Here is a 26954-nt window from a genome sequence, read left to right as displayed (position 1 = left end):
GACTGCAGAAGAACAAACTGATATAAACTTGGTATAAATGAGCATAAAGGCCTTGTACTCACTAGGGAGTGACTGCTTGGCCTGCTCTGGTATCTCCAAGCCTCATGGGGCCTACTTTGCAGATGCTGAGGTACTGAGGTGCTGCCGCCAGGAGGAGGAGGAGGAGGTGGACCCTTGTGCCCCAGCCCTGGATGAGGCTGGAAGTGGCTGTAAGGCACACTGCTGCTGCTGCTGCTGTTGCTGGTTGCAGGAGGGTTTGCTGGTGACGATTGGGCATGTAGGTGTTGATCTCTGTCTAGCCTGGTTGGGGTAGATGCCGTGTGAGAGGTAGCTTGGCTGCCACCTTGGCCCCCAATGAGAGGGCCTCTCTGGTTGTGAGCACCACGAGGCTCCATGGTCTGGCAGGGTTTGGAGCTGGGGTAGGAGGAGTGAGGGGACTGCTGGTTTACAGCCTGAGGTTGGAATGCGTCTTTCTGGAGCTGAGGAGCACATCCCTGGTTGTAGCTTCCCGGGGAGGAGTTTGGTGGAGGGGAGAAGTTTGAAGGAGTGGAAGAGGCAGGAGAGGACTTTTGGGCATAGCTACCCATTCCTTGTTTGTTGGTTTCCTGTTATACGATAGAGAATGAGCAACAACGCAACAGAGGATGATTAGAGAAACATAAAACTAACAAAGCATCTGATTACTGCTGCACTTAACAAAAAAGAGGAAATCAATTTTGGGCAACGTGTTATTTACAGCCCAGCAAACAATACTCTCTGTCAGGTTCGGACAGTTAATGGAATCAATAGATCTTTATGGCACCACTCAATCTAATAAAGTCAATAGTAAAATATCAACCCCTGGCTCCAAGTACCATATATCTAATGAAGGGATATTTTCTTACTGTTCTGAGCTGGAACTCCTGCGATTGTGGGTTCTTACGGTCAGAAGTCTGGGGCTGCCAAGGAGTGTTCTTGTGAAGGGGGTTCCACAAGGCAGCTTTTGGAGGGAGGTGGTGGACTGATGACTGGTGCTGAGATGGCAAAGACTGGCCAGGGCCAGGGAAACGCTGCAGTCCAGGATGAGATACCTGCACAGGGAGTGGGACATTACAACATTTACAACTCAATGGTCTGACTAACAAGAACAAACTAAATTGTAGAGAAAATCTAGAGTTGAGGTTATACAATTCCACTCATTGTGGCTGTTTTGGTATAACCAGGGTGGGAAATTAGTACCCGCCAATGGCGGGTATTTTTTCAAAGTGGCGGGTGACTTTGCCTTGTTTACCAGCCACAGTGGCGGGTGGATTGTAAAACATTCCTTGTAATGGATTGGACAGTTTTTGTCAAAGAATGCTGTTGTTAAGTAACAATGCACAATGCTTATAGGAGTCGCGTTACGTTACTGCTAATGAATCCCCAAAATGTCCAGATTTTGCTGCTTCATAATAAAAACATTCAAATACCAACATAACGGAGGACCTTTATTGTGAAGAACTTACAGGAAATGAAACCGTTCACAGCCAGGGCTTTGACCACGCATAGTCGAGTAGCATAATAAATACATTTATATTAATAAAATATGTATTAATAATAAGTAATTGTATAAAGCAATTAAAAGTATGCTAGTGCACTTTTATAAATTTGAATTCCGGAAGAAGTGGCTGGTAAAAAATTTAAGTGGCTGGTAAAATTGGGCATCCACCAGCCACTTTGGCTGGTGGGCAAAAAAGTAAATTTCCCACCCTGGGTATCACACAAAAAAAATGTTCCTTCCTGATACCTGATCCGAACTCTTTTTTCTCTTGCTGGGGCTGGGACAGTCCTCTGCAGCTGGGCGGGAGGACGGGTGCATGGATGGCAGAGGAGTGTGCTGGATAACAGAGTGCTCTCCCAGTGGAGGGCCTGGCCTCTTCAGCTGACCCCCTAGCATCTTCCCTGGGTAGCCCCTCTGCTGTGAACAGAAACATGAAAGGATCAGTGCTGTGGCAGATGAAGATAACTAGTCCAACTATTGCAGTGTCAGTTCAAAAACAATCCATTGCTGAAATATTCAGCCAAAGCTCGGTGACCGTGGCTTTGAATTGAGTATGTCTTTCATCTGTCTGGTTGCAGCAGTAATGACAGCCAGAACAGAGATTGTTCTGTGTCTATATGGATGATGAAACATTATCATAGCCAATTAGAGAGCTCCTACCTGGTGCACCTGGGCCCACATCTCATCTCCCAGCAATGGCGGACCCCGGGGAACATGCTGCTCCTGAGGACCCCCAAACTAAAGCAAACCGTAAAGACAACACCGAAACCGTGAACAGTCAGTTTTTTAATCTATGAAAAACTGTTCAACTCTGGTGTGTAAATCTACCATATCATCACCTGTAATATTCTCACTGACCTTCAGCAGTTGGTTTGGCCTGTTGTGGGGAAGATGGGGGTTTGGGGGAGGGCCGCTGCTGCCTGCATAGCCTCCATTATGGGGACGAAGTGAGTGCTCATTGGGCAGTGGCACAACAGGATGTCCTTGAGGAGGGAGGTGGGATTCATACAGCTGACCTAGTTGCTCCCATGCTCTGTGGGGAGGTGGAGGGTGAAGATGATGATGAGGAGGTCTTTGCTGCTCCCTCTGCAGACCTGGTAACATTGGCTGTGGGAGCTCAAGTTTTTCACATCCTCGCATGGGCCTGGACAGCAAAAAGAAGACAAAAGGGTTAAAATATATTACAACAAACTAACAAAATAGATCCTGATTACACCACATGCTTGCTTCATCATGTCACTTTCTAAATGTTGTTCTTTCACTGATGATTTTGTGCATGACTTACCCATTACTAAAGAATTTACTGGGATGGTTCAGTCCGCCCATAGGACCAGGAGGTAGATGGGAAAGGAGCTGGTGGTTTATTCCAGGCGAACACCTGCAGAGTAACAGAGACAGCACACATGGTACAATCAGATGACATTTCCTAGCAGTTTTTACACCAAGGTTGTTAAGTACATTTGAGCTTTTACTTCAGTTCTGCTATAAAAACGTGAAACTCAAAAACTTAATTACATGTTAAAGCTGATTAAAGATTAAAGTTAACAAAGAGGTTAGCAGAGTTTGTGTGTGTTGCCATGGACACAGACCTGGCAGGTGGCTGCCAGGCGCGGCCGCCCACGGGAGCCCATGGTCCCCGGTTGAGTCCGTCCAGAGGGAAGGAATCCCGTGTGCCACGCCCGCCAAACTGCTCTACTGCGTGATGCATCCAGCCTGCGGATGTTAGTATTATGACTTTAAGGTTATCTTAATAAATAGAAAATATAATCACTCTGTGTGTTACTGTTATAAAGTACCAAGATCTTTCAATATTATGACGTCCATGGTGGGTTTATGGTCAAATGACAGACTTCTCATTTTGCCACAAACACCAGTGTTCAACAGATTACCTTAAAAATCTATTGCACTACAATTACTAGTTAGCCCATGAAAATTATGGGCTGTTGCTGAGACTCAGAAATGTTTTTACATGTTGTTATCTCTCATCTAACTTAAATATAGCAGTTTGAAAGAGATGATTTATTTGAATTGGCATGCTTTACTTTCAACATATTCACACACGTTGCCACATATTTCTATAGACTACTGGTACCATTTTTTTTTTTTTTTTTAAACTTGTATAACAGCAGTATGTACTGTATATCATATACTTACAACACAATGTCTGTCAGTGAATGTTATTAAAGTGCAGCTCTTACTCACCAGACTAGCTGTGTCTGTGAAGCCCTCCACTGCAGCACAGAGAGGGCCTCACTCCAACACTGAGAATATCTGTACTGCCCGACTCCTCTGTCTTTAGCACCAAGAACCCCAAAGCCTATTAGCTACAGTAAGAGAGAGAAGAACAGGAGAGTCACTATATGAGAACGAGTAAGACAGAGACACAGTGAAAAGCCAATAAATGCCAGTGGGCTCTCTATTATATAGGTGGTGCAAGTCAAATATATGGCAATGGAGAGCTCACTGTGACTGGAGAGAAAACCTTAATTAAACCTTTTTATTTACCCTTATTTACATCTAATTCCCACCACTAAGATTTCCTCTGATTCTGTTTTTGTTTAGACATTCCCCCAAGCAAGATTAGAATAACTTAAATTCACTTGAAGACTTAAATCACGTTGGATGTCTTTGTCTGTAGCTGGCTGCTATGAGTCAGTCAGCCTGTAAGAGGCGCCAGTAAGCCACTCGGAACTGAACTGAATTATTACTGAAGCCCAGATGGCTCAGTAAGAAGCTCACCTATGAGGACAGACCTGGGGTTACTGTAATCCTTACCATGGGCCTCCTGATAACAATGGACAGAGGGAAAGACTAAGAGTGAGAGGACTTGGTCACATGCCAAGTGTGTCTGTGTGAGTGTGTGTAGTGTTGGAAGCAATGCCAAGTGTGCAAGCTGCATGGTTGTGTCAGCCTTTGCTGATTTAGTGCATGTGAGACAAAATACTGTGCTCTCTTAAGTGGATGATTGTGTGTGTGTGTGCTGCAGTGCTCTGAAGGGTGTATATACAAAGTGTGTGTGCATACCCAGTGGATACACTAAGGTTTAATCTCATTACGGCAGGCGTGATGGAGAGGGAGGGGGGCAGCAGCGACAGACGGTCTGAACAGGATGGAAGGATAGATTAAGGAAAAAAGATGGAGAAGAAGGAAGGGATGGAAGGGAGGTGGAGTGGAGAGTAGGAACAGTGCCATGAAAACGCCCACACACCTTACCACATACACACAGACACAGAGACAACACAAAGAGAAACGGTTGAGGGGAAAACATAAAAGAAGCCGAGAGATAACTCCCTCCCCTCCCTGCTTTCTGAAACACCCCACACACATACACAATACAAAAGACAGAAGGTGTCAAGATACAAAGATGTGCATGTACCTCGATTAAAAAAAGACAACAAAAGAGATCCCTGACAAAACCTGAGAGGGTATGTATTAGGAGGGATGTATTTGCACCTACACACATTCACCACTGCTGTTAAAAACTAGTGTTAACAAACATACTTGCACTGAAGATGTAACAGATAAAATTATTTAAAATATGAATGTTTTGTCATCTCTGTTAAATTGTTATACTAAAGATGATTTATCCGAAAATAACAATATCCCACCTTAATCTCCCGATTACTTCACTCTTAATTTGGAGGACACCAGTTCAAAGATGTCAAGACCATTTGATTGGATATATTTGATTTCCGTCGCAGTGGAAGTGTAACATAAAAGTAACAAGTTGTTCAATGGCAAGAGAAATGAATCATAACCTGTGTGTGCAAGTCTCCAATTGATGCATTATACATGACTTGTCCCTTATGGCTCCAAATGTTAAAGACAAATAATGTGACATTTAAAAAAGAAAAGTGACAAGTGATGTATAATGCATTAGTTGGAGAGTAACATACATGCAGGTTATGATTCATTTTTCATTTCTCTTGCTCAGTTTTCCACCAGTTTTCCTAAATTAGCTCTGGTCATATGCAGTCCTTCCTCCCACCAGTTACTCCTCTCTGCCTTTCTTCCTCCCACCAACTCTGGATGTCTGTGTCTCTATTTTAAGGCCAGTTGGGGATATTTCAATACAACACACACACACACACACACACACACACACACACACACCTTCCGACTCACTGGGATCATCATCGACCAGGCTCTGCTGCTACGTGAAGATAGGCTGGCATTAACTGTCAAGGCTGCACACGACATGCTTTACGACACACATACTCATGCTGAGCTTACCTTTAAGAGTAGCACCAAGTTATTGATTCACAGTTGTGTTATGTCTTAGTTTTGGCTGCCAATCATCTCTCTGGGGCTCCGCAACCCTGAAAGACAAATACGACAAAAACATTCATGTCAAGCTGTCATTAAAACAACATGAAGCCAAGCGAACACAATACTCAGACGTATGATTATATATGAAGCCTGAAAACACATGATATAATTCAGGGCTGAGGGTGGGATTTGCTTTCAGTATGAACCGACAACCTCTTTGTCCTGCTGCTTCTCTTTTCTGACTTTCTAGACAGAGTATCGTCACTAAAACCCTCCTGACTTCTGAGATGGCACCTGGTTTCAGAGCAGCATGGAAAACTTGAGGGTGGCTCAGAGGCAAAAAACTCTGCAGGGAGGCCGACACAATGGGAGCAAGGGGCTCTTGTTCGCTCACTCTTGCTTTCTCTTCTAACACAGACACAATGTGCAGCTTAACAGGCAGGCAGACACACAAACAAGGCTGATCTTGCCCTAACAGGAAGAGCCGGGCCGGCTAAGTCAACTATCACATGTGAAAGAGTAGCGCAAACATAGTAAAATAATAAAACACATGGCATAAAGGAGAAAGGAAGAGAGTGTGACATGGAAATCAGAAAAAAAGAAAGAGCGATACAAAGAGAAATCTTGCAAGAGACCTAGTTGGGACTGGTGAGTGCAAACAAGGACACAGTGGCGAGTTTTGTAATTACCACTTTTATACAGGGTGTGTGTTTATGTCTGCTGTGACCAAACAGTCATCTATTCCCGTTGCTACCCTGGCTATCACATTGCTCACAGCCACTCTACCAGCACAGTGTGAGGAACTCAGTACTCTGAAACCAGATAGTGTACATGTCTGACGGCAGACAGTGTTACATACCAGCTCGGGTTCTTTCAGATGATACCAAAGTGATGAAATGTGGTTATACCAGCTACGAGTTAGCGTTCAGTTCTGTTATGTATACGGAGGAAACAGTGAGAGTGTGTTTGCGAGCATTACGTATTTTATTTTTTGGGGAACCCCCTCATGACTCAGCACCCTGCGCAAGGGCTTACCCCAAACCGCTGGCCCAAAACTCCGCCCACCTGGGACACCACTTACAGTCAGGTGACCGGGGGCGTATTGTGTGACAACAGCGGGAATTTCTCGGACTTCGTGTCATTTCTGCAGTGCGCCGCTTGGGTTGATTATGCATGTGTGTTTAGATAGACAAACAGGATGTGATGACGAGAGAAGAATCAAAGGGAAATGATGGGGGGAATTCTGTGAACATGTTGATCAATCTGTTGATCACTTTTAACAGCTGAGCAATCAAAAGTTAGAATTTCACTGATAAAACAAAAATTCAGCTTCAGTGGCACTCTGAATGATGCGAGTGCTTAAGTGTGATTGCTTTGAGCTTCGACCTGAATTTAACCACAACACACTGTAGTGTTCCTCTCTCTCGCTGTGTACAGTGAGGTAAGTCGAATGAAGTATACACAGCTGATATATTTATCAATTTCTGACAGATGTCGTAGATGACGTAATTCACTGTTACATCAGAAATTCCCCCACTGTACATCTTCAAGTGAAATCCCCCATTGACATAAGACATCAAAGAGCTGTTCCTGTCAAAACCCTTGTTGCAGTAATGCTAGATAGTTGTCCCGGCAACAGCAGCTATCAGCTGGGAGGCGGGGCCAAGCAGGGAGCTATGGCAAAAAGACAAAGCTGTGCCAACCGTTTTCAAACACACCAACCAGAAAGCTAGAAAGCAAATAAAGGAGCTCTGTTGAATCCTCTGTGGCATCTAAAAAAGAAACACGCAAACAAAATACATAAATTCACTGTAGTCCCACGTGACACACAAACCAAAGTCACATGTGTGGCTGTGCACAGGGAAACTTGCTTAGACACTACTAACATGAGCTGAGGGGAAACGAATGGCTGAAATTAAGATGTTCAGATGACGTCTGTCTTTGTGCAGTAGCCGTAATTTATTCGCCCTCACTCTTCCCTGCCAACCACTGGCCTGCTCTGTTCCCCAGCCAGACAACCACACTGAGGCCATGAGAGGAAAATAGACTGGAGATGAGGGGAGGCAGTAAGGGCATACACTGCAAAAAATATCCATTGGTCCAAGTGTAAAAATTGTCCTTGCAAAACCTAAATCATGAATGATTTGTTGAGCTGGAGATTTGACTTCTTGCAGCATGGTATTGTTAATCAATATTGCCTGAGATAGATGGGTAAACAGACAGCTTACAATGAAAGTGCTGGAGGGACCATTTGAAAAAGCACTGACACGATGAGACATCCGACAACTCCTGAGGGGGTGACGCAGGCAGATGGAGAGTGTTCCTGTCCGGGTAAAGTCATTGTAGAGTCTGTCTGATAAGAAATGACCAGATAAGGCTGGGAGAAGTGGCAGATAACAAAGCGAGAGAAAAAGTTCTGGCAGCAATGACTTTCTGGCCGAGGATGACGGAAAGGCCATGCATGGTCCGGTCTCCCTCCCTCGCCCTCTCTAGGCCATTGGCCATTACACACCAGATCTCTCTCTCTCTTCCTCACAGAGGAACACACAGCCCCTGCATTCGTTCACCCCCAGCTCATTGCCAGGTCCCCCGTGTGTGTGTACGTGAGTGTTTGTGCGTGTGAAAACGTGCATGCCTTTCCAAGACGGTGACGCGGGCCTTCTTCATCATGTCCACACACACACACGGCCGTGTTGGTCGGCCGAGAACACGGTAAGCAAACATTGTTCCGGCACACAAACACAGAGGCTTCTTACCTCCGTGGTGGACGATTATCTCCTGCTAGCATCCATGTCAACAACACAACCCTTCTTCTAGGGGACGGAGCTCTGACCTAACCCTTAACCCAGTTACACCCAGGCCTTCCACGCTCAGCAGCACGCCATAACAGGCCAGATACATTTAGTCTTACTTTGTCTCCTCTGGCTTAAAATGTGCACTTCTGAACATCTACTCTACATTCACGTCAAAGCAAAGGGGGAGGAAGATCTCAAATCTTCACATTTTAACTGCTGGGTTGACGACTTATTTCAACATCGAGTAGCTTTTGAAACAACAGCGATAAGCTTCAGTTTAGCAGCAACCACTAACCAAATGCTGTCTAGTTTTGGCTGTTTGTGGTCGACTGTCAACGCGCTGGATGGCTTGTCGACACCTCTTTTTCCATCGATTTTTTATTCTAAAAAGGAGATTGAAAATGTTGAATTCCGGTTCCTCAGTTACACACTGACGAGAAACAGTTGGCCTACATTTTTATCTGTTTGTGGGAAAAAGAAACAGGACGAGGAGAAGGAGGAAGGGGGCTGGTAGAAAAACATGAGGCCCATTTTGTCTCCTGCACTCACCACCCTGACATCTGGGCATGTGACTGACAACACACAATTGGGTTAGTGTGGTGCATCTCCTTTTCTTTCTCACATACACACAGATCAGATGCATGTGTGTGTGTGACGTTAAAGAGAAGGGGAACAGAGCTCGGAGAGGAAGCTGTCGTCACAACCACAGGAAGTAGGCCTCCCCGAGGGGTGTGTATGTGTGTGTGAGAAAGAGAGGCCTTGGGGAGGGGTTTGAAGGCTGAGGCTTCCTGTTGTAAAGATATGAACTGTTAGTCTGTTTTAGTGTCTGAAAAAGCTTTTGGACTGTAATAAAATAGATAAGTGACTAATGAATGGCTGACTAATGGGTCAAAAACCTGGTAGGTTTCAGTCCTAAAATACACCTCAGACACACAGTCATCTTGTATGAACCGCACGTGTGTCCAAATCATGACTCGCACAAGCTCTGTCAACAGAAACAAGTGAACTGACTTGGAAAGCCATTTACTTGCCTCTGACTAGCTTCTGGTAAAAGTGAATGACGAAAAATATGTTGGCAGAGTGTGTGTGTGTGTGTGTGTGTGTGTGTGTGTGTGTGTGTGTGTGTGTGTGTGTGTGTGTGTGTGTGTGTGTGTGTGTGTGTGTGTGTGTGTGTGTGTGTGTGTGTGTGTGTGTGCGCGCGTGGGAGACAGAAGAAAAGAGTGACTTAATACCTGGTCTGCGACTCTAAGGAAAGGAAAGCAGCGTGTAAATCCCAACAAACCGGAAATCTCAGAGGACGTGGGCGACAACTGACAATGACTTGATCGTCGTCACTCTCGATTTCCACACTTGAGCAACCTCAAAAGCCCCCAAACTTTTCTTTCTGCTTCTTTGTGTGATTATTTTCAATAACAAATCTAAGAAAAGCTCAGGACAAAACAGAACATCACACTGCCTTTGTTCATAAAAAAAAATAACCAAAATCCCCCTCCCTCATACTGCTCTGTCTCTCCAGGTCATTCTATTCCACATCCAGGACTTTACACACACACACACAACACACACACACACACACACACACACACACACACACACACACACACTCAGAAATACACTTAAGACAAGATCCTTTGCTTCCTAGGTAACAGTTGCCAAGGGAACCAGTCGCGTCTTCACTAACAGTTATTAAACTACCGATAACCTAGAGAGGCAGAGATGGACACAGAGAGGAATTCATAACATGGTTTTTGTGAGGTCTTTACTGATAAACATGTTTACTGAGACACAGGGCAGGCTGACCTCACGCACCATCCTCTTCCTCCATAGTACACAACAATATGTCTCATCAGCAGACTGACACACACACACAAAAAACAACATGTGTGAGTCCTATATATGCATCAGAGTTAATGACAGCATGTGTACAGATGGCCGGTGCAGCGTTGTTGGTACAGTGGGTGTAATTACGCACAGATCATTTTGACTTTATCAGAACAACTGTGACGCAGGCTGACCGTTTTTGTTATGGCTGCGCTGTTTGTTCATTTAGTCCTGAGAATCCAAGGCCTGTTTACAGATTCTTTGAATACCAATCTTTCAGGCCATTCTTTTTTTTTTTTTAAATAAATCTCCCATGATGCACACAGGCCTACTCGCTGTAGAGTTATCATTTATTTTGCCGATGTGGGTAAAAGTAGTCACAGGAGGTTTAAAAAAAAAAATAAATAAAATAAAGGAAGAAAATTATTTCCAAGGTGTGTGAGTCTGTGTAACTTTGGGCATGAGTCACACACACAAACAGTGTGTAGGTTTGAACACCCCCCCTCCCCTTCCACCGTGGCATCATCATCAGTGGCTCAGGGCCAGAGATAACACAGAGGAACTGAACTCGGAGGGAAAACTTTCCCTTTTTCTCTCACTCGGCTGAACAGGCAAACAGGACATAAACACCCTGTTACCCTTTAACACAGCTCTATTCACTCAGAGAGATTCAATCTCCAGACAATATTATTTTCTTATTCTAATACCATTGTTGATTCCCTGTTGAAAATGCTGCCATGTTCCACATTAGCCTATTTGCTTGATTTGTGGCTGCATTTCGCTGCCTGCAGTAAATTCACTCCTCAACTTCTGGAATGAATTACACTGATGTTTTTCCTTACTGTCCTCAGGTCCAAAACACAGCAAGACCACAGCTGTATGTATGACATTGTATAATATTTATAGTTACGGATGTATAAGCCTCATGGTTGGCTGGCAGTATAGCAGGGTCCTGCTGGACCATAGAAACTAATAAGAAATACATAATAAGGAAATAACCCTTTGCCTATTAAGAACCCTACAGAAATGGGCTGCTTCCTGTGTTTTGGGGTCTGACCATAGAGTGTTTAAAATAAGGATGTAGTCTCTGTGATGTCACCCATAGGTTTCTAAAGAGCCAAAATGAAGCTCAAAATGTGCAGCTCCTAGTGGTTGCCATCTTGGCAGTGCCTGACATTGGCTAATCCAAAAATGGGCAACGAGTTGGAGCGTAGATGGAGCCCCCCCCCTCTAATTCTGTTGTAAAGTTGGGCATTTTAACATGGGGGTCTCTGGGGATTGCCAATCGATGTAATGCAGTCTGTGGCACTTCTGAATTGGCTTCATTTTTCAGCACCGGAGGTTGCAGCTTGTGACTGGCCCACACTTCTGACCAGGATCCACAGCAGGCGCTCTAACGGTGCATGGTGGAATTCCACACTTGCTTGACTGAGTTTTTGACCCCATTGACCCTGACCAAAAACCTTCATCTTGCTGTCTGAAAAAGTGTTTGCATGCACTGCAGGAGAATAAATAAACTGACCGTTATTTTACTGCAGTACTGAGTGCAGCCAACCAGCACTGTGCCCAGTTATAAAGTAATACATGTAGTTAATACTGTACTATAAATACTACTGTACTTTCATGTAAAAAGAGGAATTCAAACAGTGCCCCTTTAAATGTTCAGTGTTTCTGCTGACATGAAGGGATGGGAAATTCTTCAACTGTTTTCCAAACAATGTGCCAGCTAACACGTAGAAGAACTTGTGTTTTAACGCCTGACCTGTTGGGGCGTGTGGGGAGTGTTTGAGAAATCGTCAGCAGGGCAGATGTTGTCCTGCACCTCCTTCGTTCCTTCTCTTTCTTGTTTGAGTTGCTCTCTGGAGGACAAACAACACCCTTTACTAGAAAGGCTGCAACAGCATGGTGTCACACAGACATTTCATCATGACATGACCACTTCCCTTTGAAACACATACACACACACGGTTGTATTTGTTTTGTGTAACAGGCAACAAAGGCAGTCAAGAGGCAGGAGAACCCCCCAAAATCTGATGGACTGTCACACAGCAAAGACACACACAGCTCTTGTTTCATCACCGTCCACTGTCAAAGCAGTGTTAGATGAGTAAGCACTTTAGCCCAGCCTACTGACCCATTTCCCATGCCAGACGCACACATAAAAAGGAAAAATCTTAATTACATCAAAGTAATTATTAATTTGCTTAGGACACCCCATAACACCCCATCAAAGCTAAATATGGACACACACACACCATATCTGCTTATTCAAGTTGTGTGACTCACTATTGTTGAGTTAACACAGCTTTATTTCCATCATCTCTCTCTCCTCATGGCTCGTGTGTATCACTTTAATTTTCCTCCACGTTCATCCTTACTCATAGTAAAATGGGCGGCGATTGTTCATTCACTGACACACACACACACACACACACACACACACACACACACACACACACACACACACACACACACACACACACACACACACACACACACACACACACACACACTCCTATTGAGATCACGAGACAAACGGGGCGGGGGAGAACTGAGGCAGCACACAGCCGGGCAAGAGTGTGTGTGAAGCGATTTGAAGTTTTAACATTTTACAACCTCCGACATCAAACGTAGAGACAAAACACGCCACTGCTTTCCATGCCGATCGATCTGATTGATAGGAAGTGAACCTTCAAAGGCTTTTTTTGTTTTTATTCACGACCCCATGCCAGCACACTCCACTCTTCCTGATCTGGGCTCCATTATTGTGGGTAATAAAGTGACAAATAAGTCCCCCAGCCAGCCACAAATTATCATCAACCGCTTGTCCGATGACCAGTGAAAAAGGGTGGATAACGTTTAACGTCTGTGGGCGTTGAGGTAATAACCACCACCAATACCAACAAGACATGACCCGCCCCAAACTACTCGACTTTCTCCTCGTTTAACATCCATTGTTTGTTTGTTTTTTTACTCATCGCCATGTGTAATTTCAATGCATTTTTTTATGTAAACAGACATGCGCGCCAGCTGGGGGTGTTATTACGGTGTGGGGACATGCCACCTGACTCCTGTAGGCTTTATTTCTCCTCATAGGAGGGCATGGATCAAGATAAGAGCGCCAGAAATGTGTTTGAAAGACGAAAAGTCACTTTAGTTTGGACTAGTGTTGCCTCTATGGTGGTAATACTTTAACGATCACGTTGACCAAACAATACTATGTGGTCAGACTTTAAGGGCTCGGACTGAAACCCAGACCTAAAGGACAGCGCAAACACCGCCCCTCCCCCCAAAACGAGAGGTGATGCAAATCACTTCCTTTCAATTCGGCTCTTTGTGTGCGTAAGGATTGACTGGGGGTGGTGAGGGGGCAGCTATCCATTCACTTTATACGGCTGCCGACCTCAGTGATCCTGCCCACCTCCCCCACTCCAACTCTAGCAGAGACACACACTAGGCTACTACTACTACCCCACACACACACACACACACACACACACACACACACACACAATGGCGTGAGATCTCCTTACACAGGCAATTTTCTCCCCTGTCCTCCAGTTCTCCTTCCCTTTTCTAGCCATGGGATGATCAGGAGTTTTCAGGGCAACAATGACCAAAGTAGGACCCGGGGTGTCCCACAGCAATATGATGATAAGATCATTTTCACCATTTCATGAATATATTAGGACGACTACTTTGTGTCATTACCGGCGATGTATATGGGATTGATTCTACGCTGAAACACAAACAGTGTACTGTAAGAACTGTGAGAGCTTTCCCTGGGATAACACCTTAAAAAATAGGGGGTTATTATGTGGCATTTGATACAAAAAGCCCAGGAACCCCACATTCACATCAAAGCCAATTTCCAAAAATGACTCCGATCCACGTGAACTGAATGATTAAACATGTCCAGTAAAGATGATCAATCGCGAAGGAGTTAAACAATTCTCCGAATCGAGACACGCACGCGTGGGATTTTAAGAGTTACTTGTGGTTAAGAAAAAGCACAGCGAAATTCCCCCACCTCATCGATTATAGGCGATCTAGGGTTCCGATTTAATCAATTACAATAATTCAATAGGCTAATTGCTGTCATGAATAACATATCCCATTTTAAATCAACAAGAAACCATAACGAAACAGCATATCTATAGCTAATGACTTAATAACTCGACACACTGAGAAATATCGTGGTAAAACGGACTTCTCCATGACAACTAACTTGCCTGCTTACAACCAAAACAAAGTCGACTGGACTTTAAATGCTCCCAGTTCACACAGCACTCACCGTTCATTGAAGTCCTTCGAATGGACGCTCCAGAAATAAAATAGCCCTTTCAAATAGAAACAGCCTATGTATCCAGTTCCTTTAGTAGGCTTTGTAGTCTTTGTATCCTTAAATTTGGAGCTCCGGGTCTGCAGAGAAATTTCCGAAGAGCCGATTGAGGAGAGCAGCTCCAGCCCCGTAATCCCTGTTAGTCTCCGTCGCTTCCTCTCGGAACAACCATGAAACTCTAGCCGCCTGACGACCGACGGTCCTCTCTGATGTCCTTGATAGGCTTGTTCTTCTTTAGGTATTCTGGTTATTATTCCGTTTGATGGCTGTCTTTGCCATGTAGCGACAGCCCCGCTGTGCCGGGTCTCTGTATCTCTCCTCGTCGAGCTCCTTTTTTCCTCTGCTTCACACACACACACACACACACACACACAAGTAGCCAGGCAGGGATCGTATTGCGCTGAGCTCTGTTTTAAAGGGACAGAACCACGCACAGAGGCGTGCACTCACGTGACGTCACCCCACAGTCCCGGAATTCCCTGAGAGCGCAAACCGAGTCATACTCCTGGTACCGGAGCTGCTCCTCCTACCTCCTTCTGCCGTTTATTCATTTGTACTTTTCCTATTTATTTCACTCCACATTTTTTTGGCGGACTCGTGACCGAGTGTTGGACTAGGTGAACAGCGCCACGGCCACCATTTTCGTAACAGTCTATTTTTGGATGAGGAAGAGTATTACCCCCTGACGCCATATTACTACAGGAAGACAGATACAGTAGCCTATCGCTGCGTTATGATTAGATTTAGTGCACTATAAATAGGTCCAGGTATCAGCTCTACAGGCTAAATGTTCTAAAATAAACCTATGTAGGGGTTATAACCTTCAATGTAGATTTTACCATTGCATGGGTTAAAAAAAAGCAAACATACTGTAAGATACATATGGATTATGAATAGACTTTTTATATGTAAGCCTGTCCTAAAACTTTACTGGAAGACTGGAGTATTGGGAAACATTAGTAAATTGTAGTACATGATGTCCCTGATATATTTTATAATAACAGGCACCTTTAGGGTGTATGAGCTGTGTAACTAATGGTTTTGTCAATATGAATACACAATTAACTAATGATTTACGATCAGTTAAGCCATTTTTAAAGAACAACATTCTTATAAATAAATGAAAATAGCCTACTGAACATTTTTCACAACCTACATGGCCACCCCAAAGTTGCTTTCATAAATAGCTTATAACTGATCTACAAAGCATAAATGATTTATTAGTGATTTATTAGCCACTAATAAAGCAAGTAGTTACAGCTTATAAACCATTTAAAAAGGTGCATTATTAAAAGTGAGGTATTATTCTCTATGCAGTCTTATATGTAAAGTTGTTGAAAAAAACTCTATACTATATATAAATATAAGATTTTATGATGATATATAAGCCACTGTGAGGTTTGTGTATAGATTATCCATAATATCTATATAGACTATATTAACTGTAGAATGTACATAGTGTTTATGCAGTATTAGACAGTGGAGAGCGAGAGATCTTTAAACAATATTCAACTATGTATTATATATTATTACAATACAGTACACATGGCTAGAGTTATAAATAAAACCTAAGTTATGCGGCTAATATATTTTTCGTTCCTGTCTAGTGGGTGACATTAACCATCTTACATTTCATAACATGGAAGTACAATAATTATATGGAATAAGCTCAGAGGCAGCCAGCTAAGATTTGTTGTGAGGTAAACAAGGCTTTAAAAAACTCAAATGGGTCTCTCTAAGGCCAGCAACATTTGTTCAAGCTTTTCCTTGCCAAAGTAACCATCCTGTACTCAGTAAGACCAAAGAGTGCAAACACACACACACACACTCACACTCACACGTAGAGGTTATATTTAGAAAGCACTGCCTCAGCAGGACAACAGGAGGTAAAATTAGCCGACGTGGGGAGGATGGGAATGTGTCATGAATGATGCTGAGACGATGACATAAGGACACATGAAGTTTTTTTATGGTCATAACAATTCTAAATAAAACTACATAAACAATAAAATCAGAACATAATCACACCTCTGCCTCGGTAAAGATCAGTGATGCTATCATACTCTCACGGTCTGTTCTCTCTCATATCACAACAGGTTACAGTCTATTTTGAGGTAACTGAAGGCATATGTAAAGAGTGACAAAAGATGTGTGTATGCTAGATTCAAACTCCTGGTGAAGTAAGTGCATGGCATGTGCGGTATGTACCACCAGGGTGGATCTGGAGTCTATTGTCAAGTGACAATGAATGTTCAATAATGTGTTTTGTGTTGAGGAAGAACAGGGATGCAGCACAGTAGGGGTCTTTATGACACTGGGAGGCAGTGTGCTTGAACATGACTGTTTTGTTGGTTTAAGGCTGTGTGGAGAAATCAGCAGTCTCTTTGGACAGATTCAGTTAGTTAAAGAACTTTTTTTTAGGTGTGTTGGCCAAAATAGGAAGCATTAAGAGCTGCTAGTGTGCCTGCAAAAGTGAGATAAAGTAAGGGTCTAGTGCAAAAATCAAAAGGCCACCTTCTGTGGAACAAAAGCTTGTAGCAGCTGAAAAAGTCTTAGTATGTCGATACAAATTTCTCTGTAAATGGATGGAAGTTGTGAAAAAAACTGTTGAAATCCTGCATCCTTAAAGTTATAATCAGTATGCATTTTATGATACATCAAGTCAGCTGGAAATATTTTTTATAGTAATGTAATAATATAATGTTTTTATAACATCATCTGGAAGCTATTGCATTTCAATTGCTGGACTCATTATTTACCTCTTATAGAGTTGCAAAGTTGTGCATTGTGTATGTGGGCTATATATGTTATCTGCTTCTTACGCTCAATGGTGTTATTACTGTTGTGTATGTTGTCCATTCTATTTCTGCACTGGTTTCTTCCGGACAAAAATAGACCGACTACTATTTATGCAAATGATATGCTGCACATGTGCCTTTTTTTGCTGGTGTGTATGGAGTTATGTTTTCATCTGAAGTTGTATTGTATTCTCATATTGCTCCCATGGCATGAGATTATTACACCCTATCTTCCTTTACGTGTCTGGATTGTCTCAAGTGTGCTCAGGTTTAAGTTTATCAACGTAAAGAGTTTGGTGGGAGACCATCAGCCCCTCAAAGTGAACAGGAAGAGGATTGCTGACAGATGTGGGCATGGGTGGGACTCTAGTGTACCCTTTGTATAAGTTCTTACAGCTCCTATTATGGCTAGCAATCCTGTATGTGTGTGGAAGAGAGGCAGACGTGCTCATGAGAAACACACACACACACACACACACACACACACACACACACACACACACACACACACACACACACACACACACACACACACACACAGTGTGAGCGCGTGCATGTGTTTGTGTGCTCTGCAGCCGTAGGAGACCGTGTCCCTGGTACAGATAGTACTTCTCTGCCTCCAATATGTAGGATTGTGTGTGGGACTGTGTGTGTGTGGGACTGTGTGTGTGTGTGTGTGTACATGTGGCATACCGTGAGTCAGCCTTTTGGGTACACTGAGACACCGACAGACACGATAATAATCACCTCCACGCACATACTCACGCAGAGACACACCACAAGGAGACAGAAAGCCACACAGGCTGTCAGACAAGCAGACTGGCTTAGCACACCCACATATAGCAGCAATGTAGCCGGCTGAATGTAGCACTACAGTCTGATAATTATGGCCCTTATTCAAGGGGAGAGGGGTTGATGGGGAGCCCGGCTTTCCTTCTAGTTCCTCAAACAATCGGCTAATCCCGACTGTAGCTCTATGATAGGCTAGGACTGCAGTCCTGTTTAATATACTCACTATTCCAAAGTTATACATAGTAAAAAGTAAACTCCACTAAGAGGAGCTTAAAAAGCTCAGTTGGCTCTTAAAAGGAGTACATCCTGTTTTCAGGAGGTTATCTAACTGGTCAATTTTCCTCTTAAAAGTTGAAAGCATGGGCACCAAAATCACCCATGGGTCCCTGGTTGGTAGGTAATTGGTGTTGGTGCTACATGCTAATACTTTAACATGTTGAGTTTAAACAAGCAGAAAACATCAAGTAGTGTGAAAATGAGCTTGTAGCAGCTCTGAAGCTAAATGGTGACAATGCTTGCAAAAAAAAGAATACTCTTTATAGGAATTTTATAAAATACAGAACGAAAGAATCAGAGTTAAAATATAAGAAATATAAAAACAAATTATCTAACATAATGAGGTTATGTAAGAAGGATGATTATAATAAATTACTAGGGGATAACAAATATAATGTGAAAACAATATGGAATATGGAATACAATAAATACCATTATTACAGGACTTAATAAATTGAATTATCCGGAAAACTTCAAGGATAATGACATGACGTTGACAAATATGAATGAGGTGGTTGACAGATTCAACAATTTCTTTGTCATGTGGGCCCTAAACTGGCCAAAGATATAAAGTACACAGGGATGAAATGCTCTGTCATGGACCATGTGGAAACATACCCATACTAATTTGTTTTGGGAACTGTAGAAAACAAAGAACTTATAGAGATTGTAAGTAAAAGTATGAATAAAACTTCAAAACATTGTGATGACATTGATATGTCTCTAGTAAAAAAAAAGTAATAAAAGGGGATTGTAGACCCACTAACATGTATATGTCATTTATCATTTTCCTGACAAGATGAAAGTAGCTAAAGTCATCCCATTGTATAAATCTGGTGACTCACATATCTTCAATAACTATAGAACAATATCCTTGCTTTCTCATTTCTCAAAAATACTTGAAAAACTATTTGTCACAAGGCTTGATAATGTCATCGATAAAAACAATTTACTAATGGACAGTCAATATGGATTCAGATCCGGTAGATCAACGTCTATGGCTCTAATTGAGTTAGTATAAAGATTAACAAATTGTATTCAAAACAAAAACTATGCAGTGGGGATTTTCATTGATCTAAAAAAAAGCGTTTGATACTGTTGATCATGAAATCCTGTTAAAAAAATGGAAATGTATGGCATCAGAGGTGTGGCCTATAACTGGATTAAAAAAACAATTGAAAACAGGAGTCCGTTTGTTCAAATGGGTAATCACCGCTCAGTGAGCCTTTCCTGTGTCGTTCCACAGGGATCAGTATTAAGCCCAAAACTGTTTATCCTCTACCTAAATGACATTTGTGAAGTATCAAATGTTCTAAAATTTACTGTTTTTGCTGATGACACAAATATTTTCTGTTGTGGGGATGACTTGGAGCAGATGCTGGAAATGGTCACAAAAGAAATGAATGAATTAAAACTTTGGTTTGATTCAAATAAGTTATCTTTAAACTTGAACAAAACTAAATTCATGATATTTGGAAATCGTATTAGACCGATGTTAAAATAGTAATTGATAACAAAATAATTGAAAAAGTCTATGAAAGTAAATTTCTGGGTGTTGTACTTGACCACAAACTGTACTGGAAGCTCCACATTAAAGGCACTTTTTTGCCGGCTCAGCCATGACGATAGTGTGAAAAACGCCATCTCTACCTTGTTAGCCAGTTCCTGAATGGGCGTATGTGTGCAGTGCAGTGAAGCAATTCGTTCCCGGTTTGTTTACGGATAGAAGATGGCTGTGTCTCATGTTACGTTGTTTTTTGTACACGCTGTGACTCTACAAATCACAACATGTAAATAGGAACATGTTGGCGTTATTTTTTCACTTATTTGGAGCAGTAGGATTACTGGAACCATTCACCTGCCTGTTCTGTGATGGGCTGATGCCGCTGGAGCCGTCAGACAGCTTTACAGCACGCACGGAGATGAGAAGGGTATGTATCGACTTGTCTAACTCTGGGGGTTACGGTGAATAAGCTAAATTCCCAATAAGTCGGCGTGTTCTGACTTTGTGTATGTGTTTAAGAGAGATTGTTATATTATTTCACAACCAGTTCCTTCTTAACTATTGAATGAATGTGTGCGTAATATTCTCCCTGTGTTTTACTCCTACTCCTGTCTTACTCACTCTCTTTTGACACATCTCAAACTGTTGCTCTACCTATAACCCCCATACTATACAATAGAGCTTGTGTGTGAGCGTGTGTATATACACGTATGTGCTTAATGTACTTAGGTATTACCTGTTATTAAATATTAATATATATTCAGGATCCAGTTCAAGATTCTTATAATTACCTACAGAGCCATCAATGGTCAGGCAACAGCTTACATAAGTGATCTGCTGCACCCTTATGTTGTAAGCAGATGAATGAGGTCCTCAGATCAGGGTTTACTGGCTGTTCCTCATACTAAGCTGAAAACAAAAGGTAACCGAGCTTTTGAAACAACTGCTCCTAGACTGTGGAAGGCTTTGCCACGTTTTAAGAGTGACTGGTTCTGTTGAAATCTTTAAAAAGCAGCTGAAGACGCATTAATTTAGCCACATTGCTGACTGTTTTACTTTGTATTTACGTTTTGTGTTTTACTACGATTTATTGTGCTTTTTACGACTATTGATCTTTTGTAATGTATGTATTTATTTTGCCTGTGAAGCACTTTGTGACTGTCTGTGATAAGTGCTATACAAACTCTTACTACTACTACTACTTATTTATTATTACTACTTACTTACTTACTTACTATAAATGCAGAAGGTGGACACAATGATTGAAAAACCACATGAAAAAGTACTCCAAACTAACTTAATCGTTAGAAAAACATTAACACTGCAGTATGTATATGTGTAGGCAGTGTTGTTTGTTTGTGGATGAAAGAAATGACATTAAGATAGAAACAGAGGAAACCAGGGGAGAGGAAATGGTGTAAACTTTAAGCTAAAATAGAGCCTTACCTGGTGATCATGGGTAATGTAGTCTGTCTCTTTCAGCAGGCCACCATTACACCTCCCACCTCCTGAAATCACAACATGGAGGAACAAAGGTCAGTCTTGAGGTCGAACATTGTCAGCAGCAGCCAGGAGCTGGACACAACTTCATTGGATACTGCTTGGTTACTTGATCAACATTCACACACAAAAAAGCAGTCACTATGGACAGAAGTTAACGTAAAGTGTACCCTTTTATATCCATCAAAATTCAGTTTGCTAACTATATTATTATATGATCAATATGTCTCTATTAACAGGTTATGTACCACAGTCATTTAAAGTAGCTGTGATAAAACCTCTTTTGAAAAAACCCACCCTGGATCCTGAGGTCTTAGCAAACTATAGACCTATATCTAACCTTCCTTTTCTATCCAAGATCCTTGAGAAGGTGGTTGCTAATCAGTTATGTGATTTTCTACATAGCAACAGTTTATTTGATGACTTTCAATCAGGATTTAGAAAGAATCATAGCACAGAGACGGCACTGGTGAAAATTACTAACGACCTTTTAACTGCTGCAGACAAAGGTCTTGTCTCCATTCTTGTTTTACTAGATCTTAGTGCTGCATTTGACACAATTGACCATTCAATCCTGTTACAGAGATTGGAACACTTGGTTGGCATTAAAGGAATTGCTCTGAGTTGGTTTAGGTCCTATTTCTCTGATCGATCTCAATTTGTGAATGTTAATGATAAATCCTCCAAGTACGCTAAAGTTAGCCATGGGGTTCCTCAAGGCTCAGTGCTTGGACCAATTCTATTCTCCTTATATATGCTTCCTCTAGGCAATATTATTAGAAAACACTCAATTAACTTTCACTGTTATGCGGATGACACCCAATTATACTTGTCAATCAAACCAGACGAAACCAGTCAGCTAGCAAAATTTCAAGAGTGCATTAAGGATATAAAATCCTGGATGACCTATAATTTTCTGATGTTAAACCCTAACAAAACTGAAGTTATTGTGCTGGGCCCTAAACACCTCCGAACTTCATTATCTAGAGATATAGCTACTCTGGATGGTGTTGCCCTGGCCTCCAGCACCACTGTTAGAAATTTAGGAGTTATCTTTGATCAGGATATATCCTTTAATGCCAATCTAAAACAAACCTCAAGAACAGCCTTTTTTCATCTTCGTAACATTGCCAAAATTAGGAATATCCTGTCTCAAAACGGCGCTGAAAAACTAGTCCATGCATTTGTTACTTCCAGGCTGGACTATTGTAATTCCCTACTGTCAGGTTGCTCAAATAAGTCTCTTAAGACTCTCCAGCTGATCCAGAATGCTGCAGCGCGTGTTCTCACAAGAACTAAGAAAGAGATCATATTTCTCCTGTATTAGCTTCTCTGCATTGGCTTCCTGTTGAATCCAGGATTGAGTTTAAAGTCCTTCTCTTGACCTACAAAGCTCTAAATGGTCTAGCACCATCATATCTAGAAGAGCTCCTAATACCCTATTGTCCCACTAGAGCACTGCGCTCCCCAGAATGCAGAGTTACTGGTGGTACCTAGAGTCTCTAAAAGTAGAATGGGAGCCAGAGCCTTCAGTTATCAGGCTCCTCTCCTATGGAACCAGCTCCCGATCTGGGTTGGGGGCAGAAACTGTCACCTCATTCAAGAATGAACTTAAAACTCTCCTATTTGATAAAGCTTATAGTTAGGGGTGAGGAGTTGCAGTGTTCACCTAACTGGCCCAACTGCTTCTCTTCATAATTGTTAGATTAATAATACATAACAAAGTAGAGGGAGGCAGGCCAGCCAAGGCAGGATCCGGGGGGGGAGAGTTCCTAAGCCGAAAAAAGCTACCTCTCCTTATGACCTGTCTCTCTTAGTTACCTGTTATAGTTACGCTGTTATAGTCCTAGACTGCGGGGGACTTCCTTCCTTTGACACACTGAGCTGCTCTCTCCTCTCCCTTTCTATTACTGTTACTATTACTGTTACTATTACTATTACTATTATTTGTGTGCAGCCCATCCCAGAAATGCTTGTTACTAATCCTAGCTTCTGGGGAGTTTACTCCCGGAGTCCTTATGCTTTTTTCCCCCAGCGTATTTCCTTGGAGAACGTTGGCACCAAGACCCTGGTTGCAGCTGTCGCGTGGTCCTGCTGCACCCTGCTGAGCTCAGCGATGCCCTGCAATGTCATGCTGCGTCCTGCTGAACCCTGCAGCTTCCCGCTACATCCAGTCACTGTTCCATTATTAATGTGACTACTATCGCCACTGTTCATCACACCCCCAACCGGCTCGTCAGACACCGCCTACCAAGAGCCTGGGTCTGTCCGAGGTTTCTTCCCAAGAGGGAGTTTTTCCTCGCCACTGTCGCACTGCTTGCTCTTGAGGGAATTACTGGAATTGTTGGAATTGTTGGGGCTTTGTAAATTATAGAGTGTGGTCTAGACCTACTCTATCTGTAAAGTGTCTCGAGATAACTTATGTTATGATTTGATACTATAAATAAAATTGAATTGAAATTGAATATATTGAGCATTTTTCTGCAAGTCTGTGGTTTAAAATGTGTTGGGGATGATGGAGCGTTTCTATTTTTACCTTTTGTCAAAACTAGGTCAAACATGTCTGTGACATTCCAGTGCGAGTTGAAGCAGTGGTCAGCAATCCATAAGCACTTTTCTCAAAGGCTTACAGATCAACACCTTGTTCTGCCGGCACATGACAACCAGGGCTCATTTTGTATTCTATTCTCTTGTTTCATCATATATGTGTGATGTGTGCTGACTGTTATGTGGTCATTCTGTTGTCAATATGTAATTTGTTGTGGTTTATGAAACCACAATGGTGTGTGTGTGTGTGTGTGTGTGTGTGTCAGCCAAAATGCACAGCAGGGCCTGGACCAGCGCTATGGCCATCTGTGTGTGTGTGTGTGTGTGTGTGTGTGTGTGTGTGTGTGTGTGTGTGTGTGTGTGTGTGTGTGTGTGTGTGTGTGTGTGTTTCTCATGAGCCGCCTGTTCAGTGATTCATTCACAGTGTCAGTGCTGGGCCACATGACTGAGAACAGGTGGCACTCTGGTGTACCTCCCCAACACACACGAAAACACACACACACACACACAAAAACATACAAAAACACACACACACACACACCTCCGCTTGCATCGTGAGAACACACAGCACCTGCCATGTGTTCACAGTTCGAGGTGCGCCAGCCCTAAAATGACGTCACCACGTGCACCTCTGCATTTTTGTAACTTGGGGCACGCTGCGCTGTCAGTTCAACATGGTCGGCTGGGAAGACTGGCCGAGCAGGGTCGCCTCTACAAACATCTGTATGATTTTTCATGTACAGACCACAGGGAGTCAAACAGCCTTAAATATGTGGTCAGCGAGAGACACCACACTGGGAAAAGAAGAAGCATTTAGCTGGAGAGTGTGGAAAAACATTAGAGATTGCTTTGTCAAAGCTAAAAAACGGTCCTATGAAAAGAGTGTTCTTAACAGTGTTAGAGGCAGACAGTAATTTCTATTTGGAGATAAAAGACAGTCACGTTTATAAGTAGAGTAGATAAATGTAATGTTTGGCGGTACGTCTGTGTTTATCATGGATGTGTTTACTAGTTTACTACTGTTGCCAGGCAGCCTGCTTTCCTTTACTTCCGCTCTCTTCTTCTTCTCTACTACTTCTTGCTCTTTCACAGATTATTTTGTCCGTACACCCCCTGGTGTTTTGGAGAATACTGCAACAAACAATGCGTTGAGTACAAACATCCCCACCACACACACACACACTTTCTGTATCTCTTATAAACTAAGAATGTGACCTTTTAATAAATGGTTGTGGTTGACAGCTGTCGCAACCTAAATGTCACCAGCTCGCTGGTCTTCCTCCTCACACTTAACATGTAACCCATCAGCCTGTCCTCTCTTCCCTCCTCTCTCCTTCTGTAACATCTACTGTTGGTCAATGTTGCTAAAGTGTTAGCATGGAACAGCAAAGTGAGTAAGCTACCGTACTTAAGACACATGGATGAATTTGGTGTCTATTTCCACAAACCATTCCACTCCAAGCGGAAAACCTCTCTTTCATTTCTCTCGTCTTTCCTTTCTCATTCTTCTATTTTCTTGCTCTCCCGTCTTTCTTTCACTCTGATATTCTACCTACAGGGCTGCAACATAAAACACACCCACACATGGCGGCTTCCATATGTTTTTCTATTGAGATTGTACACACAGAACCAACACATTATACATAGCCTTAGGCAGCATGCGTGTGTGTGTGTGTGTGTGTGTGTGTGTGTGTGTGTGGGGCAGTTGTGTCAATATGAGGCAGATATAGCTGGCTCAGCCTTCACTGATCTTGCAGCCCGATGTTTAAGGCCCCAAACCTTTGAACTCAAGGTCAAAGGTCACACCCCCTAAAGGGCCACAGCTGGCCACACTATAAAGGTGGATTGGCTGTGTGTGTGTGTGTGTGTGTGTGTGTGTGTAGGTGGGTGAAGTAGAATGTGGGGGAGCAGGGCCACCTTAAAAGAAGGAATGCCAGAGAGAGCAAATGTGTGTTGGAGGCTGAATTGTTGCAAGGGTAGAAAACATTCTTTCATGACACATCGAATAAATGTCACAAGCTTTGACATAATCATTTGACCTTGATCGATATCAGGACTGTGGGAAGAGAAAGAGGGGGGAGGGTTGTGAGAAAGATAAAGAGAGAGAGAGAGAGAGAGAGAGAGAGGAGAGGAAAGAGGAAAGAGAAGGAAAGGCATGAAGAGGAAAAATAAAAGGTGATAAAAATAAGTTGAAATACAGTTTTAAATAGATAATAAGAATGCGCAGATAAAAACAAAGAGAAGAAAAAAAAAAAAAAATAATGAAAGGCTGAGCTAGACAGAGATAGAAAGATATAGAAAGTTGTGTTTATCTTTTGTCTGTAAAGGTTAACCAGTGGGAGCATCTCCCTTTGACCTTAAGCAGCACAGGGAGAGAGGCAGAGGGGTGGAGCACCACAGACTCTGCTCAGAGGTGGAGAGCAGCAGAGATGTAGAAGCTGAGAGGGATGGGTGAAGGATGGAGGAAAGGCCGTAAGCCAGACAGAAGATGAAAAAGGAGAGAAAACCAAGATAAGTAGGTTAAGAGAGATAAGGAGGGAGTGAAAACAGAGCAGGGCTGGTTTGACAGAGACAGATGGGGAGAAGAGAGAATTTATTGTTAGTATTGTGCAGTCGTCTAACCTGACATTCACACCATATAGCACTGTGTTTTAAAGCAAAGGGCTCTGTTGGAAGTATGTTGCTAAAAGGCACAGTGAAAAGATGAAGTATGATCCAGGAAGTCCAGTTTGAGTAGTAGATTTATAAGACGCCAAAACACAACACAATGTAATACAACACAATACAATGC

General features: G+C 42.6%; 1 protein-coding gene across 5 annotated transcripts in view; it reads right to left on the bottom strand.

The window, feature by feature from the left end:
* kdm6ba (lysine (K)-specific demethylase 6B, a) overlaps positions 1–26954 on the bottom strand; it is a 138390-nt gene that overhangs the window by 13729 nt on the left and 97707 nt on the right. For 3 of the 5 annotated variants that reach the window (XM_039822830.1, XM_039822832.1, XM_039822833.1), the window contains 10 exons: positions 21563–21624; positions 5753–5838; positions 3722–3843; positions 3109–3232; positions 2805–2897; positions 2378–2663; positions 2180–2257; positions 1766–1936; positions 885–1070; positions 63–605 (listed from right to left, as the gene is read on the bottom strand). In XM_039822830.1, coding sequence (XP_039678764.1) covers positions 63–605; positions 885–1070; positions 1766–1936; positions 2180–2257; positions 2378–2663; positions 2805–2897; positions 3109–3227 — 1476 coding nt within the window. In that variant the 5' untranslated portion in view covers positions 3228–3232; positions 3722–3843; positions 5753–5838; positions 21563–21624. Of the gene's footprint in view, positions 1–62; positions 606–884; positions 1071–1765; positions 1937–2179; positions 2258–2377; positions 2664–2804; positions 2898–3108; positions 3233–3721; positions 3844–5752; positions 5839–12166; positions 12264–14698; positions 15213–21562; positions 21625–26954 lie in introns of those variants that run through there. The other 2 variants (XM_039822835.1, XM_039822834.1) reach the window with 2 other exon arrangements.

The sequence above is a fragment of the Perca fluviatilis genome, chromosome 14 (assembly GCF_010015445.1).
Source record: "Perca fluviatilis chromosome 14, GENO_Pfluv_1.0, whole genome shotgun sequence".
In the NCBI taxonomy this organism is placed as follows: Eukaryota; Metazoa; Chordata; class Actinopteri; order Perciformes; family Percidae; genus Perca; species Perca fluviatilis.
Note: the sequence above shows the minus strand (reverse complement) of the source record. Positions and strands in the feature narration are given on the sequence as shown.